Below are 16,084 nucleotides of genomic sequence, written 5' to 3'. Positions count from 1 at the left end.
AAAGACTTTGCCAAAATCAGGGATGAGAAGGAAGTGAGTTGCTGGTTCCTTGCTTCTTCACTCTTCCTCTTTGCAGATAGGAATCTAGACACTGGACTTTCTTCCTTCTGAGTAATATAAACCTTTCCTCATTCTTTTGAGCAGTGTATGCCTTGACTCATTGCAGGCTTACTTCAAAGGCACAGAGGTCAGAAGGAGCACTCTCAGACCTTTTCTCACTGGAGTGAAGTCATATGTTCTCACCTTAGGACAAGTAAACAGTAGTCTCAGCTGAGATCTTAGTAAAGGTAAGGGCATTATCTTTTAATCTTCAAGATCTAGTTAAAATCCAAGCTTCTTGTCCAAGATTATCTCAATTTAGTGATGTAAGTGAAAACACCCCTGTGGATTTCATTTAACAATAGTTAAATAGGTACACTATTTATTTATTGAGTTATGACTATTTTCATGAAAAGTAATAAGAGCAGAAACAAAGAGTGCAGGTTGCAAAACATGAAGTAAAACTGCTGAAAGAATAACAGTGGTTCTCTTGTACTCCTAGACAAAGGAGATGGTGATGGCACAATTGAGTGTTATTAGGCATTGCTTTCTAATTGTTGATGTGACTGAACAATCAAAACTATAAAAGGCACTTGGCTCTAATATTCTGAGTAGTGTACTCCCTTAAGAAAACTTAGCTATGACACAGCATTCACCTTTAATTGGTACCTTTCATCTCAGATAACCGAGGAATTAAGAGGATAAATAGAGCCACCTTAGGTTTTCATAGTTCATCTGCATCTTGTATAGACCTTTAAAGTTTAGTAGTATGTTATGTCCTCCTAACATTCAGACAAAACAGCTCTGCACATCATGAAGCAACTGGTTCATGAGAGACATCTCCAAGAAATTCAGCACACAAAAGTTCAAAATTATGGTGGCTCTAAGCCCTCTTTTTAGCAAGTGCTCCTGTGCTTAAGCTTTTGCACCTGTGAAATTCAAACAGTTGTTTTAAATAAATGCTCTAAAAGTGAGTCCTGGCAGCTCAGTCTGCAGAGGGCTGACAACTGCTGTGGAGCAGATTGACAGCACAATTACCTGTGAGGTGTGTCCCGCTGGGAAAAGGCTGAGCTAGGGCAAGTTGCTCATGTCGCAGCATGTGACAAAAGGTTACCAGAAAGGTGATTATTCCAGTCCTACCACAGCAGTCTTTGTGTCAATTGGCTCCAGTAATGGCAGCCAGGCTTCTCATTGAAGAACTTCTTACTATGACATGGCTGACTCCAGCTGTGATTTGGATGAGAGAAGGATGCGGACAGAGAAGCATCATGTAAGAACATACACTGTCCTGGGTGACACTAGCTCTGTGTGTACTTACTGTCCCCTTATTTTTTCCCCTTAATTTTCAATATTAACAATTAATACCATCCCTGTAACTTTTTAAAAAACTGTGTTTGCACAGTATTTCAAGAGGAGTTAAGTTGTTTATGAACAGAGAGTCTTAGCAATGAGGAAGGCTGCATAAAAGTTATGCATAAAAGCTGGTGTGAGGTAAGGTTTGGAGCTGGATTGTTATTTTACGGAGCCATGAATAGAGAGAAAAGACACAGGCCTTTCAGTCAAGAAATCAGTTTGAGAGCACTAGGGCTACATGACTCACTGATTTATCTGAGTAGGCAAACCAACCAGGGTGTATTAAAAGTGCGGCTCTGATCAATACAAACAAAACCATGTTTTTGTTTTGGCTGAGATCAGAAAAAAAAAAATCCACCCTTAGAATACAGATTGCCTTGGTTTGGAATACCTGTAAGGGAAAAAAGATTGTGGTTGGTCAGGCTGACAGAGCTGGTGGAAGTGGTGTCCCCTTTCATGCATGGTTCAGGCTTTCAAGAACTCTCCAAAGTAGTGAACACTTAGGTTATATTTCTTCATGATTCAGTCAGAAAGTGAATTAGTATTTGAGTCTCATATTACTTGAGCAAAAGCTCTAGGCAGTTGAGGGCCTTGGATTGTGCTTCCATCAAGTCTTTTGGTTGACGCTGATGCTTTTGTCCAAAAGACTTAATCACTGAGACGAACTGCAGTAGAAATATTCTTTACCTGGTGACCAGATTACTAATTTGAACAGTGGGATTATCTCTGCTCTGCTCCTGGCAGGTTCAAGCTCCATATTGGGTGAAAGTTTAATTATTTTTTCAAAATGAAGTGGCAGTAATGAGAGATTGAGAGCATGCAATGCCAAAGTGCCCTCCAACCTTTATGGGAGGTAGGAGATGTATGTTAAGCTGGGTGAGGCAGGGCATAGAATTTAGCAAGCCTCTCACAATGTGAATAAGTGATTTCAACTCCTCCAGTGAAAGGGAGGCATTAATCTCTCCTGTAATGCTGTTTGGATCTCACCTCAAAATTGACACTAGAATTTCTCCAAAGTTCTGGGAAATCACACCTTAAAACACATTTACTATCTGCCAGCCTAAAAAAATGTCAAACTAAGCCACCCAAAAGGCAGAATCAAATCTTCATTAAAAATAAGGCCACCTCATTTTTAGGGGTTTCTTACACCTTAGTGTCCTTCTGTAGTTACAGTCTAAATATACCTGCAAGAAAACCTTTCTGTCAGTGTCTCAGAATGAGTCAGTACCTCAAGCTTCTCCTGGGCTGGACCTCGTGGCAACTTCTTGTTTCTGCAGACAGACTGTGAATTAAATAAGACTGAGTGATGCATAAGAAAAACAAAATTATATTATTAAAAGGCAGATGCCTAGGAATGCAGCCGCGTGACACATTCTGAGTGTTATTTCCAAGCAAATACTGATTCTCATTTGTAAAGAGATAGCACAAGATGTAAAGCTATCCTGAGATCATAATTTACTGCTGTCTACTTAAAGAGAACTGGTGTGACCTTTTATGCAGATATCAACCCTAATGATGAATGTGGGTCACTACTTTTTTCTGCATGTTCTTGGGATCTTTGAATTTCTGTTCTGCAAATAAGCATTTGTTGGATGCATGCTTTCAATAGGTTATTAACCTTGGAAAGAACTATTCTCCTAAGTATGCTTTGTTATAATTCCACTAACATTAATCTAAAATACTAGTAGTTTTGTCTTGGGGAAGGACCTAAAGGATTGCCATTCTACCATGTTGGACATCTATGACACACACAATTAACTCTGAGAATTTTGTCTTCTCCATTGGTTAGATCTCATTTTATCTGAGAGTTCAGATTAGCAGACCAGGTATTTTTCAGCACTACTTTTTAAAGACAGAGATCAGCTTTGTCTGATTTAGAATAGGAATATTCTTCAATGATGAGGGAAATTCATTTTGACCATCTGACACCACCTAGAAGAAAGCTATGAGAGTTATATATGCCAAGCAGCTCAGAAACCTGCGCGTAAGATAAAGGTTTTCCACTGTTCTCCTCATAAGCACTCACGCCACGGAATGAGCATAAGCCATAAACTCCAGCCTTGATCACTCAAGAACATAATATTGTTTAGGTCTCCAGTGTCTAAGGTGTCACCTTAGTAGGAGTTATTGAGCATGTGGTCTCAACAATTGCCCCATTAATTGTGAGCAGCTAATATCGCTACTCATTATCCTTCTGCAGCACAGTTATAACCAAATAAGGCAGGAGGACACTTTAATAGACGTGTGACTTCCAGTGAAATATTTTGACACCAGAGCCAATTAATACATTTGCCTATTCCAGAAACTGGATTTGTTCAGTTCCTGTCCTTCAGATTCTTGCTCCTGAGGCTAATTCTTCCTGACCCTCAGGAAATTTCAACAAAACAAAAATGGTCCGGAGCAGAAAGCAAATCCTGTCTTATGCCACCTATTTAAACAGAGATTTCCTTCAAATAAGCTATATCAGAGCATCAGGCCAGGGAAAGTATTTCAGTAATTGTGTGTCAGAAGTATGCAAGCCAAATTCTGCACGCGTCTTTGGTGCACAGGAGCTTCTTATCTAGTACCCAAAGAAGTGGACAGCACTGGGAAAATAATTAACAAAATGGTAGTATGATTTGTGAAGCAATTTCACATTGCAGTAGAGATGGCATTGTGAGATGCCATTTTTCCTGAGTCTCACTGGTTCCCATATCAAATTCACTCAGTTCGTAAGTATAAGGTCACAATTTTTTTTTACAACTTAGCTCAGATTATGGCTGTTCAGATACTTTCTCTCCCATCTCCTGTATCATCTCCACTTACAGAAATGCTGTGCTTTACATTATTAGCACAGACATTTTTGTGCAACTTTAAACACTTTCAGTGTTGCCCAGGTGACCTTATTACACTTCTGTACCTTTACACCTATTCTATCACAGCTATTCTCTGTCGAGAACCCAAAAGAATGCAATAAACATATAACTCAGTTTGCAGAATATATACAACATGCTTCATAAAAAGCTCAGTGTGAATTTCAGGATGAAGTCTGAATTTGTGGGACTGGCAACTAGCAAAAACATCAACCATCTGTCTATCTGATACGGAAATCACTGAACAGAATGAGTATCAATAAGGCAGTTGATGTGCCAACACTTCTATTTACTATATCAAGTATCTCCACTTTGCTCATACTTTGTCTTTCCGTCATTTCCCCTGGTGTATGTTTCTCCACCTCTTGCTGCCAATTATAAGCAACTATATCATTATAACAATCAGATTATCTCCTGGGCTAGTAACTGCCTCATTCTCTTCAGCAGCTGAATGCAGAAATTATTACAAAAAAAGAAAAGCTATTCTTCATTCTGGGATAGAGAAGAAAGAATAACAAGACAGATAGTTCTAAGGGCCCCAAAGCAGGAATTAGGAAAAAATTAACTCACAGTACATTACATGGCCAAGAACAGTATTTTAATTTTATCTCTGAAGCCTGAACAGAGATCATAAATACCCAATTGTCAAGCATGAAAATTACTGATACTGTTTACCAAGGCATTCATTTCTGCTCAGATGCCTGTAGTCAATAATTGTCCTCACCTACACAGGAAGGGCAGCACTTGTCCTTGTTCAGCTCCTCTCCCCCTGCTCCCAGACCCCGAGGAAGGTATTCATATAACTTTGAGAACATTTATCTCTTTGTTGCCTTGGACTAGATAAACCACATACCCAAGCTAGCAACAACCTCGCGCAGTTTCTCTGATGAGCTTAGATACCATGGTGACAGTAGAAGTATCTAGGATAGAAGACAGAAATTTAAAAGTTATTTTGTTGACAACTGCTGCAGGGAAAGGTCTTAGACTTTCTTCTAAGATTTGGTGCTGAGCTAACTATCTTGATGTATAAACCACACTTTTTGCAACAAAAACAGGATTATAGCCAGCTAAGAAGTTTTCAGGAAAATCAGCCAGCATAGTAAGAGAATTCAGGGGGTTGGACTCTGCCAACTTAACTAATCCAAAAACACATTTATTTTTCCTCTGTTCAGATGGGGCCAAGCTAAAGATCCAGTCCACCAGCATTCCAGGCCTGCTATGAAATGTTATACCCATTTCTGCAGACCAGTAAGCTGAGATGCACAGGCAGAGTTAGTGTCAGTCAAAACAAAAGCTCAAGGAAGTTTCATGGTCTAATCGGCAGCCGGAAACGCTTTTGTCTTTTTAAGTGAAGAGGCATATTTCATAATGGAAAAACTGGTCTATTTATGTAGATGCTCTTGTACGAGGCATCTTTTTCAGCTGCAATGCAGAAAAGACTTTTAATTTTCATTTTACTCCATCACACAGGATGTGATCACAATGACGCTCAAGATTAAAGGTGGGAAATAAAGCATGGCCTCTTGGGCATTTGAATAATACTTTCTTTATTGCTAATAATTATCCTTCCTGATCTTAATAAAATATAAAGAAAAGAAATCATAATGTCATCATCATTATTCTCATATCTTGATGGGTGATTTAGATATGAACCACAGTGGCTAAATTTAGTATTATTAAAATTAAGAATGTTACACCTGTAGTACATCACAAACCACCTAGAAGTTCCAGTCGAAGAGCAGGTTCCCATTGTGCAGTTGATTTTAATTACTAGTAGTTATTTCCACCTACAGAAAATAACATCTCTTACACGAAGGCCTCACACTGCACAAGCAGAATTCACTACCCTACAGGCAACCTGGGACCTCCTTTCCCAGGAATCCAGAGGAATTAATATCCATCCCAGATATTTAGTGTCAGCCTACCTTTGATACTTCACAGATTGCCATCCTCTAATTAAGGATGAAAGAAGCCGATGTCCCTCACTGAACCCAACTGTACTGGAGAACTTGCTGAGAGCTATTGTTAGGAAGAGGAATGAGGTATTCTTTTCCTATAGTGACTTGGCAAAAATATTCCACCAAACCAGCCAGTGATCCTGGGTAAACAATAAGATCCTAAATTAAAGGACAGTGAATAAAGTGAGAATAGGCAAAGAATTAATGGACTTGCCTACTCATCAAAGCATGGATGGACGCAGTTATGCCAATATAAATATGTGCAGAATGTATGGTATGGTGTATCTAGACACCTCTCTTACTTCATCCATACTAGGAGCTGCATTGTCACAGCTATTTTGCATTAAAATATGTTGCCGACAGAGTGTAATAAATGCTGTGCAGCTGGAGCTAAATGTGGTATTTTTCTTCTGTAGTTCAACTGCCCAGTGACCTACCCCATGCCATCCACTCTTTTCAGGGTGCTTTTTTTTCTTCATGTTGCTATGTGACCATTGGCCAATTGGCAAGGAGAGGAAAGAATTATCTGGAAATTTAAAATATTAAATCTGCAGTGGTTAGAAAAGATCTTTTTCCTCCAACAGAGATTAAAAAAAGTGTGTGCAATCTGGCTGCGTCTGAATGCCAAAAGAAATATGACAGCTCTTAATGCCTGGGAAAGGCTTTTAAAAAAAATTGATTCATTTATTTATTTTTCTCTCTCTCTTTTTTTGTTTTTAAGTCTTGGTTCTTAAGGAAACAAGGCTTAGGAAATCACACTCTGTCTGCCAAACGTTTTCAGTAACTTTTGAACCTGTTGCAATTCCTGAACCAATTCCAACCTAATCTGATCAAGGGCTAAAGAGCTCAAAAACTTATGTCCTCACAAACTTTGTGAAAATCAGAGAATGTATGAAAGGAAAAGATCAAAATTAGGATCCCTGTGGTTGGAGAGGCTGAAGCAAAACCTCAAACTATCCATTAGGTTTGTCGTGGCCAGGCAATCAGCGTATGTGTCTCTGAATTTATTGTAGCACCTGCCTCTCGTAGACATAGGTGTTGGGGTGGTATGTGGACAGTGTAGGAGCAGAGCTATGGCTTCACGGAGGCCGGTGCAGGGGAGAAGATAGAGAAACGTTGTAGCCAAGCTGCATTAGTTCTGCTCCTTGTACAATAACTGAACTTGTTTTCTACCTTCACCTCTTGCCTGACACTCTTCCTTTCCTAGAATAAAATAAATAATTCACTATTTTTCTCATTACAATAGGTCTGTTCTAGTTCATGGCTATGACCAGGAAAAGGGAAATCTCAAGGAAATATGAGCCCTGTGACTAAATGAACAAATTAGGCCAAATTAACGAGAAGGGATTCATCTATTGAACTCGAGAGGAGCTTTTCTTGACAGGCCAGACTTCCTTCCCCTCTCTTTTTAGATTTCCTCTTTTCTCTCCTCTTTCACTTCTGACTAATTCTTGTGAATTTTTTTCTCTGGTTTCTGTCTCTTTTTTCCTTATAGCTGCCTTGCCAATTCACTCTCACCCCAGGACCAGTGCACTCTCTCTATTGCCGCCTCTGCCATCGCATTATAGGAAAGATCTAGAGAAGCAAAGATAATTATTTTGCCAGTTTCCTATGGGTTTAGTTCATTGAATGTGGTTTTGCAACCATGAAATATTGTTTTAATAAAGTTCAAAAAGAGAAACTATTGGCACTAAAAATGAATACATACTCTTGGCAGAATCTTTTGTCTTCAAGGTAATGCAGGAGGTCATTTCTGGAGGAGACTTAAGTACTACTGGGATGGGGTGGTAAATTGACTTCATATATGGGATACTTCTAAGATGCTAATATGTGTTCCTCAGCTCCACATACATACATGTACAAATGTCCTTTTTTGCTTTCTTTTCTTCATTCCTGGTGCTTTTCTCTTACACATACTTGGAGTTTAAATACAGCTTTTTTTCACAGGATAACCCCTATCAGGGCTGCTTTTTTTTTTTTCTATACAAGATTGTAAACCCTAGTTCACTAATTGAAGCCCAAGAAAAGTTAGTTTTAAATGCCACACAGCTGCTAACAAAGTTGAAAAAAACCCCTCAGTTTACTGTTTTTAAGCAAATAGTGCTGTTTCGATTATCTGCATTTTAAATAAGGATCATCCATCATTGAAACATTTACAAATCACTTATTTCATTTTTTTTTTTTAAGGCTTCAATAGGAAACCACAGAAACTCAAACCATTATGGTTTTGAAAAAAAGGAGCATTTTAAAACTAAAAAAATAATTTAAAGCATTCTAATAAATTTACCTCCCGGTGCAGCATCTGACTTCAAGCATTTTGCTTTATTCAATGAATACGGCTTACAGGGCAAGGCTGGAAAGGAAACACTCCCTTCAGCACGATATGGGAAAGGAAGGGGGAAAGAGAAGCCGAGCGGCTCAGGAGGGATGTGTTACCCACGATACGGGGAGGGGGGGGGGGGGGGGGGGCGTGGGAACGCAGAGCCCCGGCGCTCTCCCTGTTCCGCAGCCACCTCCAAAACGTTGGAGCACGAAGCCGACTGGCACGGTAAACTACCAGTCTGCAACTTAGCCCAGAAAAAGCCGAGCACGCCGCCGCACGCCTGACCCCCGCCCCAGCCGCGGCTCCGCGCCCCTCCGCGACTACAACTCCCGTGGGCCCGCGGCGCAGGGCCCGCGGCACCGGCCCACCCCCTCCAGCCGCTGCGGGAGCCGCCGGCGCGGGAACGGCCGATTGTTAACCTCGCCAGCGGGGCTGCCCCTAAAGCGGGAACGGGGAAGAGAAACCGTGGGACCCTCTCCCCGTCCTGCGCGGCGGGCGGAGCCGGCGGGACGCTGCCCCGCTCCTCGGGAGGCGCCGCCGCGGGCAGCCCGGGGTGTTGGCGGGCCTTCCTCGGGCGGCGGCGCCGCGATCGCGCCTCCCTCTCTCCAAGATGGCGGCGCCGTTGGCGGTAAATTCGGGTAAGCGGCAAATGAGTGCGGGGCCGTGGCTCCTCTTTCTTCTCTGTGGCGGTGCTGCTTGCTGTCTTCCCCGCCGGTTGGGGGGCGCGGGGCCGGTGCCCCTCCCCGAAGCCCGCGGGAGTGGCCGGCCCTGGGAAGGCGGGTGTGAGGAGGCGGCGCGGCCCGAGCGGGCGGCGGGTTGCGGGGGCGGCGGTGGGCAGAGCGGCCTCCCCGTGGGCCTCCGCCCGGGTGGTGGTCGCTGAGGCCGCGGAGAGGTGGTGGAGCTCCGCGGTTGGGGCTGCCCCCGTGCCCGGCTGGTCCTGGAAAGGAGTGCACGAAGCTGCTAACACGGGATAGCAAAGGCCGCCTTGGTTCAAGAGGTCTGTGGTGACTCTGTGCATATGCGATTAAGCATCGCTTCTATATTGCACTCATCTCTCAACGCTGTGTGCAATAAAAGGCAAAAAAGAAATATGTCCCTAATTTTGCTCTATGCTACACAAGGAGTCTGGAAATGCTGAGCTGATTCCTCTTGCATCGAGTGTTGCTAAGGATTAGGAGCATCAGGATCATCCACTGCTCATTCAGAGCCTGTCACAGGGAGCAGTTGTGAGTTACTAAGGCAGCACTTACCCAGTTATACTGGGTAATAAACCTAATACAAAAGGGAATGACTAGATAACCAGATAATAACTTAGAAGGTCATTTGGTCCAACACTCCTCCTCCTCCCTCTTAAAGCAAGGCCAGCTCAATCAGGTGGCTCAGGGCCTTATCTAAACTAGTTTTGAATACTTGTAAGGGTGAAAATCTTCCCAGAGGCCTCTCTGGGTCTTTGTTCCAATGTGTGATCACCCTCACAGTGATTTTCTTACATTTTTTTTTTTCCTGATGGGTAACTGGAAGTTTTAGTATTGCAGCTTGTATCAGTTGCTGCTCATCTTTTCCTGGGGTACCTCTGTCTCTGTTTTCAGTGTATAGTGCCATTCAGTAGTTGAAGACAACAAAGCTCCCATCCCTCTTTAGCCTTCTTAAAACCAAACAAGGTAAATTCTTTCAGCCTCTCCTCATTCATCCAGTTCTCCGGCTCCATATTTCAGTGTCTTGCTCTGGGGATTCCAAAACTGGGCACAGTATTGCAGTGAAGGACTCTCAAGAGATGCCTAAAAAATAAATTGCCTACACCTGCTGGTTGCAGTGCATTCTTTGCTATGAGGACATGCTGCTGACTAGTGTGCGGCTTCCTGTCTATCAGGGCATTTGGGTGTTTTTCTGTAAAGCTGCTTTTTGGCCACTCGGTCCCCAGCCCGTTGGAGTTATTCTGCCTCAGGTGCAAGACGTTGCATTTGCTGTTGTTGAGCTTCATTAGGTTAAAACAGGGATAATGGAGACCCTATGAAAAGCAGTCATGAGTAGAATATGGGCATGGCCAAAACGTCTATAACTAAGGTGGTGTACATCGTAGTGACTAGTTAATAAAATTAAAAGCTCCATTCCTGGGTCAGGTGAGGAGTAAATTGTACAGAGAAGATATTTCGATCCAACTGAATCAGTTACATCCCTGCCCCCTCACAGAAAAGCAGTAATAAAGCAAAGACCCTTTGTTTGAAATGTGACTTTGTTAAGTGAAAATTGGAGTAGTTCAAATGAGACTACACTTTATTGTATGTTACATGGCAAGAGATTCCATAGCCTTATAATTAAAAACAATAGGGGAAGAAGGAGTTATGTACATAGAAGATGAGATAAAAGTTAAAGCAAATGTGACACTAGAACTAATTAAGAGTTTGCCTTAGGTTACAGTATATTATTTGTGGGGACAGACATAGCGTGGTTAAGTCTATAACTTGGCAAAAAGTTCAGGCTTAAGTGTCAACTGCTGATGTTTCCAAAAGAAGCAACCCAGCCTGTCCTTTCTTGCTGTCCCTGATGGGATGGTCAGCCTTTCTAAAACTGTAGTAATAATAATAGAAGCAGCATAAATGGGAAAAAGTCAGCATGGTCACTAAGCTCCAACCTGCTCTTTATCCCAATTGCTTATTCCTTTTTCTGCAATACTTCATCTTTGTTCTAGCGTAGCTTGTGCCGTTGCAGAGCAAACCGGGTTGTAGATGTGATCCTACTGGAAATAAACTCTTTTTTGGATGAGTTTTTCAGTTAGAAGAATTAGATCCTGTATCCGTTTTAATGCCTTACAGTAAGTACATGTATTTGGGCTGGGCAAAACAATATGTTGTAGGGACAAGAGCAAACAAATGGGCCAGGGATATAGTTGAACAGCTTTTGGCAGGCGCTGTGGATTGCTGCTGGTGTTTATTGGACTTGGTAATGTAATAAGAGTGAAAAGGCCACATCAAGTGGAAGTAAATCTCTGAACTCTGAAGTTATGTGGGAGAGCCAGTTACAGTCTGGAGTGTGAAATTATTTGTCTGATAGTAGCTATTTTTAGTGACTTTGTCTAGGCAGGGGTAACGTGGTTATGATGAAAACACTCTGATGCTTAGAAAGGACAGAGGATTTGTCCTTTTTTACAGTCTGTCCTCTCAGATACAGCTTTACTGCTATTGCTAATTACATGGTAAATGATGATAGTTTTTGTTAGCGCTGAGTTTGGGACGAGAGGGTTTGTTTTGGTTTTTTCTTGTTTTGTGTGGTTTCTTCCTTTGCAACAGAATAGAACTGACAAAGTTTGCTTGGTTTTGCTTGGTTTGCTGCTTCCAAGACACCTTAGGTAGTGGTAAAACTGACTGAAACCAGTGGCCTCGCTCTGAGACCTGCTCTTGTCTCCATGCTCACTCGCTGCACTTTGACTTGGCTTCTGCTGCCTTATTATTCGGGGAATTCATGCAGTGTTTTGCATTCCTTTGAGGTGGTGTCTTGAGTGTATGAAAAGAGGAGAATCTTCACATCAGAGTAGATACCTCTTGCTTGCTGTCTTAACAGAAGCAGCCTGGTCAAGACGAGGTGCGGATATGTTTGACTTTGATGCACCTAGTCAGGTTTACCTTAAGGGTTAGAGCTGCTTAGAAAAAGCTATGTGAAGATAAAGTGTTGCCACTGTACTTGATGTTATACCATGGTATTAACTTGTACAATAATAATAAGAAGGAAAAAGAAAGTTAAGCCAGTTTTAATTGAAATGCTAGTACTTTTTGTATATAGGCTACTCTACAAGGCATAGTTCTATTTCATCATTTCTCCAGAAACAAAGGCAGTTTCAGAGGCCTCTGCTGTTCACTACGCACTTGCTCTTTCCCTCTGTGCTTCAGGCGTTGTTCCTTCAGTTGTTTTTATGATTAACAGGGCCGCTTTTTAACCTGTGTTAATGAAATACTCTGGTGTTTTTTTTTTTAAAAAAAACAAGGTTGGAAGAACTCTGGAAACTTTGCCTTCCCCCTGACCCTTTAATTTGGATCATTTGACTAACACGACTTACAGTGCAGTTCATCAAAGTTAATGAAGCAGGCATGTGTATGGTTGGGAACAAGTCCCTCTGAATGAAGGAGGGCAGCAACCTCTTAAAGTAGCTTTTCCACTAGTAAAATTGTAGCATGTAGCTTATATCCTTGGGCCAGGGACTGTTTCAGTAGATGCACAGAAACATGTAACAGTACCTGCGGTCAGGCAGTGGTTGTTATGTGGTAGCTTGCAGGCGAACAATGCAATTGCTAATAAATTTATCTGGTATGTTTAGCGGTGACTTGTGGTGTGTAAAATCTGAAACTTTCACAAATACAAATGATATCTAGCAAGGAAAACATTTTGGTACTTCTGATTAATGTGGGTCTTAATATTTGGAGTTTTTTAAAATAGGATGTTAATACTAGGTGCTAAGAATAATTTTCTATCTGTAAGGTTTTCAGTTTAGACAATGATTCTGGATGAAGTCTGAAGAGTATACACTTTTCATGAGACCAGATAAGGAAACTTCTAGTGCACTCTTCATGCTACACGCTTTGGGTTCTGAATAATACAACTTCTAGTGAGGAAGAGACCATTCAGCTCTAATACTAAATTCAGAGTTGAAATATGCAAAGAAAACTCTTTTTCAGTGTTGAGGAAGAAGAGAGATTGTATTTCTAAAGTAGGGTCAGACTTCTCTTAAATAATATATTTGTGCTTGCTAGCTTCCAGAAATAATCTGGCCTCTTCTGAACATAGTCAGGTAATTATGTATATTGATCTGTCTATTTCTAGCAAAGGAAATTCATATCTTTATGAAGCTCTTGTACATAATGTTAGCAGCAAGTGTGTCTTAGGGATCAAAAGTACTTGGATTTATTTTTTAAATTAGAATGAGAAAGCTGAGTAACTGTCAAAGAAAGTGTCCTTAGTCTTCTGATTTTTTTCCTTATGTAATATGGCCTTTAATCTTACATTTTTGGTTTCTAGTTTATTTTATTCTACACAGACTGATGCAATGATGAAACAAATTCTGATAGCACTGCTGTTCGTTATCAGTTCATCATATATTACGTATTTCTTTGTTTTATTTTTCTATCAAAAATGGACAGCAGGAAGGCAGCCTTGCTGAGTTATGTTCAGATTCAAGATCTGCTGTCCAGTTCCTAGTTATCCTTTAATCTTACCGAAGTGGATGGAATTTCTTAGGCATATAAGGATAAAAGATTACAGAGCTGGTATGAAATTTCATTATAAGATGACTTTCACCCCCAGAACTTAGCTGCGTTACCTCATCTTTTCTGCTTTTCTAGCTCCCTAAATGCGATTAGGTTTTATGTCAGACCACTGGTCATTTTTTTTTTGTGCCGTAAGAAAGGAAAATATGCTTTACTTGATGGGCATAACAGTCTATACCATCAAGCTGAGACTAATAGTAGGTTTAAAGAGTCTGTTTATTGAAAATACCATATGAATACTTTGTTTTCTTTCTTTCTCCATTTCAAATACATTGTTTTATTTCTTCTTTTAGCTGCCAGCTTGTGGGGTCCATATAAGGACATATGGCAGACTGTAATGAATGCCATATGGAAAAGGCAACCTGAAGCTATTCATCGCCTTGACCAGGTCTTAAAGAAACACAAATCTGACTTCATCTCTCTCTTCAGAAATCCGGTACTGGCCTAATGCTCTCTTGTGGAATGAGTTGAAGAGTGGATGACTTACTCTGTCCTGTATTGTTGTATTACATATTGTTTAGGCCCTGACCATTCTTTTCTATGTTTTTTACAGTACGTAACACAAATGTGTTATAGCAATCTTGGTCTGCTGTAAGAATACAAATAACTTGAATAATACATGTTATTTTGTGTCTTGTACAGGATAATTTTATCTATAACTTTATTTTTCCTCTTTCATTATTTGAATGTTATTTTGAAAGGAATAGTAAAAGAATCTGATGACCCATTAGTCAAGTACTAGCTATTTTTGCTACTCTTGTGTGTCTGAAATAAAGTGCAGAACTTATTTTGTCTGGTTTTGGTCCATGCTCATGCTTCAGTCAGGTTAATGAACACATAGAACATGTGTGCACATGGATTCACAAAATATAGAATGTGTATCATTACGAATGTGAGATGATGTGGAGAAATTCAGTGTTTCTTGGCTGATGGATCATAAGGTAGCAACTAGAAATATGTCATCTTTCAGTGGTGTTAATTCTGAAATAGTACATAGCTTTTTAAACTGATAGGTCAGAAAACTTAACAGCTATAGAGTTTCGTCAGTGGATTTCAGTGTCTAAGTTTAACAGGAAAAGAATGATGTAGTAAATAGTGCTCTGGGGTAACGGGACAGTTCTGATCAACAACCCAGATGTCCCTCATTGAGCTGATACTAATTCCTGTTGAGAATTGTGTCAAAATTTACTTTGTCTCCATTATTCTGAGCAAACTAAATGTCAACACTGATTGTATAAGATTATTTTTGGTATGTTCCCACAAAGAGGACATTGCTGTGCAAGTGTGAAGCATTTTTAGGATGCCTTTACTATCTCTGTGTTTAAAAACACTGCCTTTGTTTTTATGATGACAGCCTAACCTGTCAGAGCTGTATTTGTGAGGAAGGATTATATGTGTAAAGCTTTATTCAGTATTTGATCTTGCTATTTTGAGTAACTTCTGATGCTTGTTTCTCTTGCAGCCAAAGAATGTTCAGCAGCATGAGAAAATTCAGAAAGCAAGTACAGAAGGGGTTGCTATCCAGGGTCAGCAGGGAACTAGGCTTTTGCCAGAGCAACTCATCAGAGAAGCCTTTATCCTCAGTGACCTCTTTGATATTGGAGAGTTGGCAGCTGTTGAGCTCCTTCTAGCTGGTGAGAAGGGAAAATATTTAAGAGCTGGAGAAATACAACTTAAATAGGGCCTTCTTATTTAAGTGTATGCTTAACATGAATGCATGATTCAGTCAAGGCCTTAGCTTCCTGACATAGAATGTTCTTAAAAAGAAATCTACTGTCACTGTAACGTAATATGATAACAGTGTTCTGAACCTTAATGCTCATATCTTATGCTGTTACTGCAAAAGGGGGAATAATTTGAGGGGTTTTTATGATTTGCTTTCTTTCTCACTGAATTTAAAAATAGTTTAAAAATAATTGATTGAGTTTTTCCATAAAGCAGTGCAATAGGTATTGGTTCTTCAAATTATGGGTTAAATGGTCACATTGATATGTGACTCTATTTGGATCATAATCTAGTAACTGATTAGGAAGAGATGTATTCTGGAAAGAGATGCGTGCTTTGCATGTAGAAAATGGATTTCAGAGTTATTGAAGTGTAATTGTTTGTTATTACTAGCTACTGTTCATCATTAACTTTTAAAAAATTCATTGAAGTAGCAGCTTGCAAATTTGTCACTTTTGGAAAGCCATCTTCAAGTCAACCTCACTTTCTGTTTTGAACTTGAATTTTCAATGTAAATTCAGACAGAAAATTTCATTTTGGATAAAGAAAAGACATTTTTGCTGATAATCAGCTTGAATT

General features: G+C 40.4%; 1 protein-coding gene and 1 long non-coding RNA gene across 2 annotated transcripts in view; one reads left to right on the top strand and one right to left on the bottom strand.

Annotated features, from left to right (window-relative positions):
• Positions 1–837: 837 nt before the first annotated feature.
• LOC135314745 (uncharacterized) lies at positions 838–5,160 on the bottom strand. Its single transcript, XR_010374228.1, has 3 exons — positions 5,098–5,160; positions 2,621–2,674; positions 838–1,266 (listed from the first exon to the last, which is right to left on the bottom strand). It is a non-coding gene; the product is annotated as an uncharacterized LOC135314745 (long non-coding RNA).
• A 3,757-nt stretch (positions 5,161–8,917) lies between these two features.
• NUP205 (nucleoporin 205) overlaps positions 8,918–16,084 on the top strand; it is a 56,316-nt gene continuing 49,149 nt past the window's right edge. The window contains exons 1-3 of the mRNA XM_064451967.1: positions 8,918–9,163; positions 14,074–14,216; positions 15,243–15,414. Of these exons, the coding sequence (XP_064308037.1) occupies positions 9,136–9,163; positions 14,074–14,216; positions 15,243–15,414 (343 nt within the window). The 5' untranslated portion in view covers positions 8,918–9,135. The remainder of the gene's footprint in view (positions 9,164–14,073; positions 14,217–15,242; positions 15,415–16,084) is intronic.

The sequence above is a fragment of the Phalacrocorax carbo genome, chromosome 1, assembly GCF_963921805.1.
Source record: "Phalacrocorax carbo chromosome 1, bPhaCar2.1, whole genome shotgun sequence".
NCBI lineage: Eukaryota > Metazoa > Chordata > Aves > Suliformes > Phalacrocoracidae > Phalacrocorax > Phalacrocorax carbo.
This window is presented reverse-complemented; position numbering and strand designations above follow the sequence as displayed.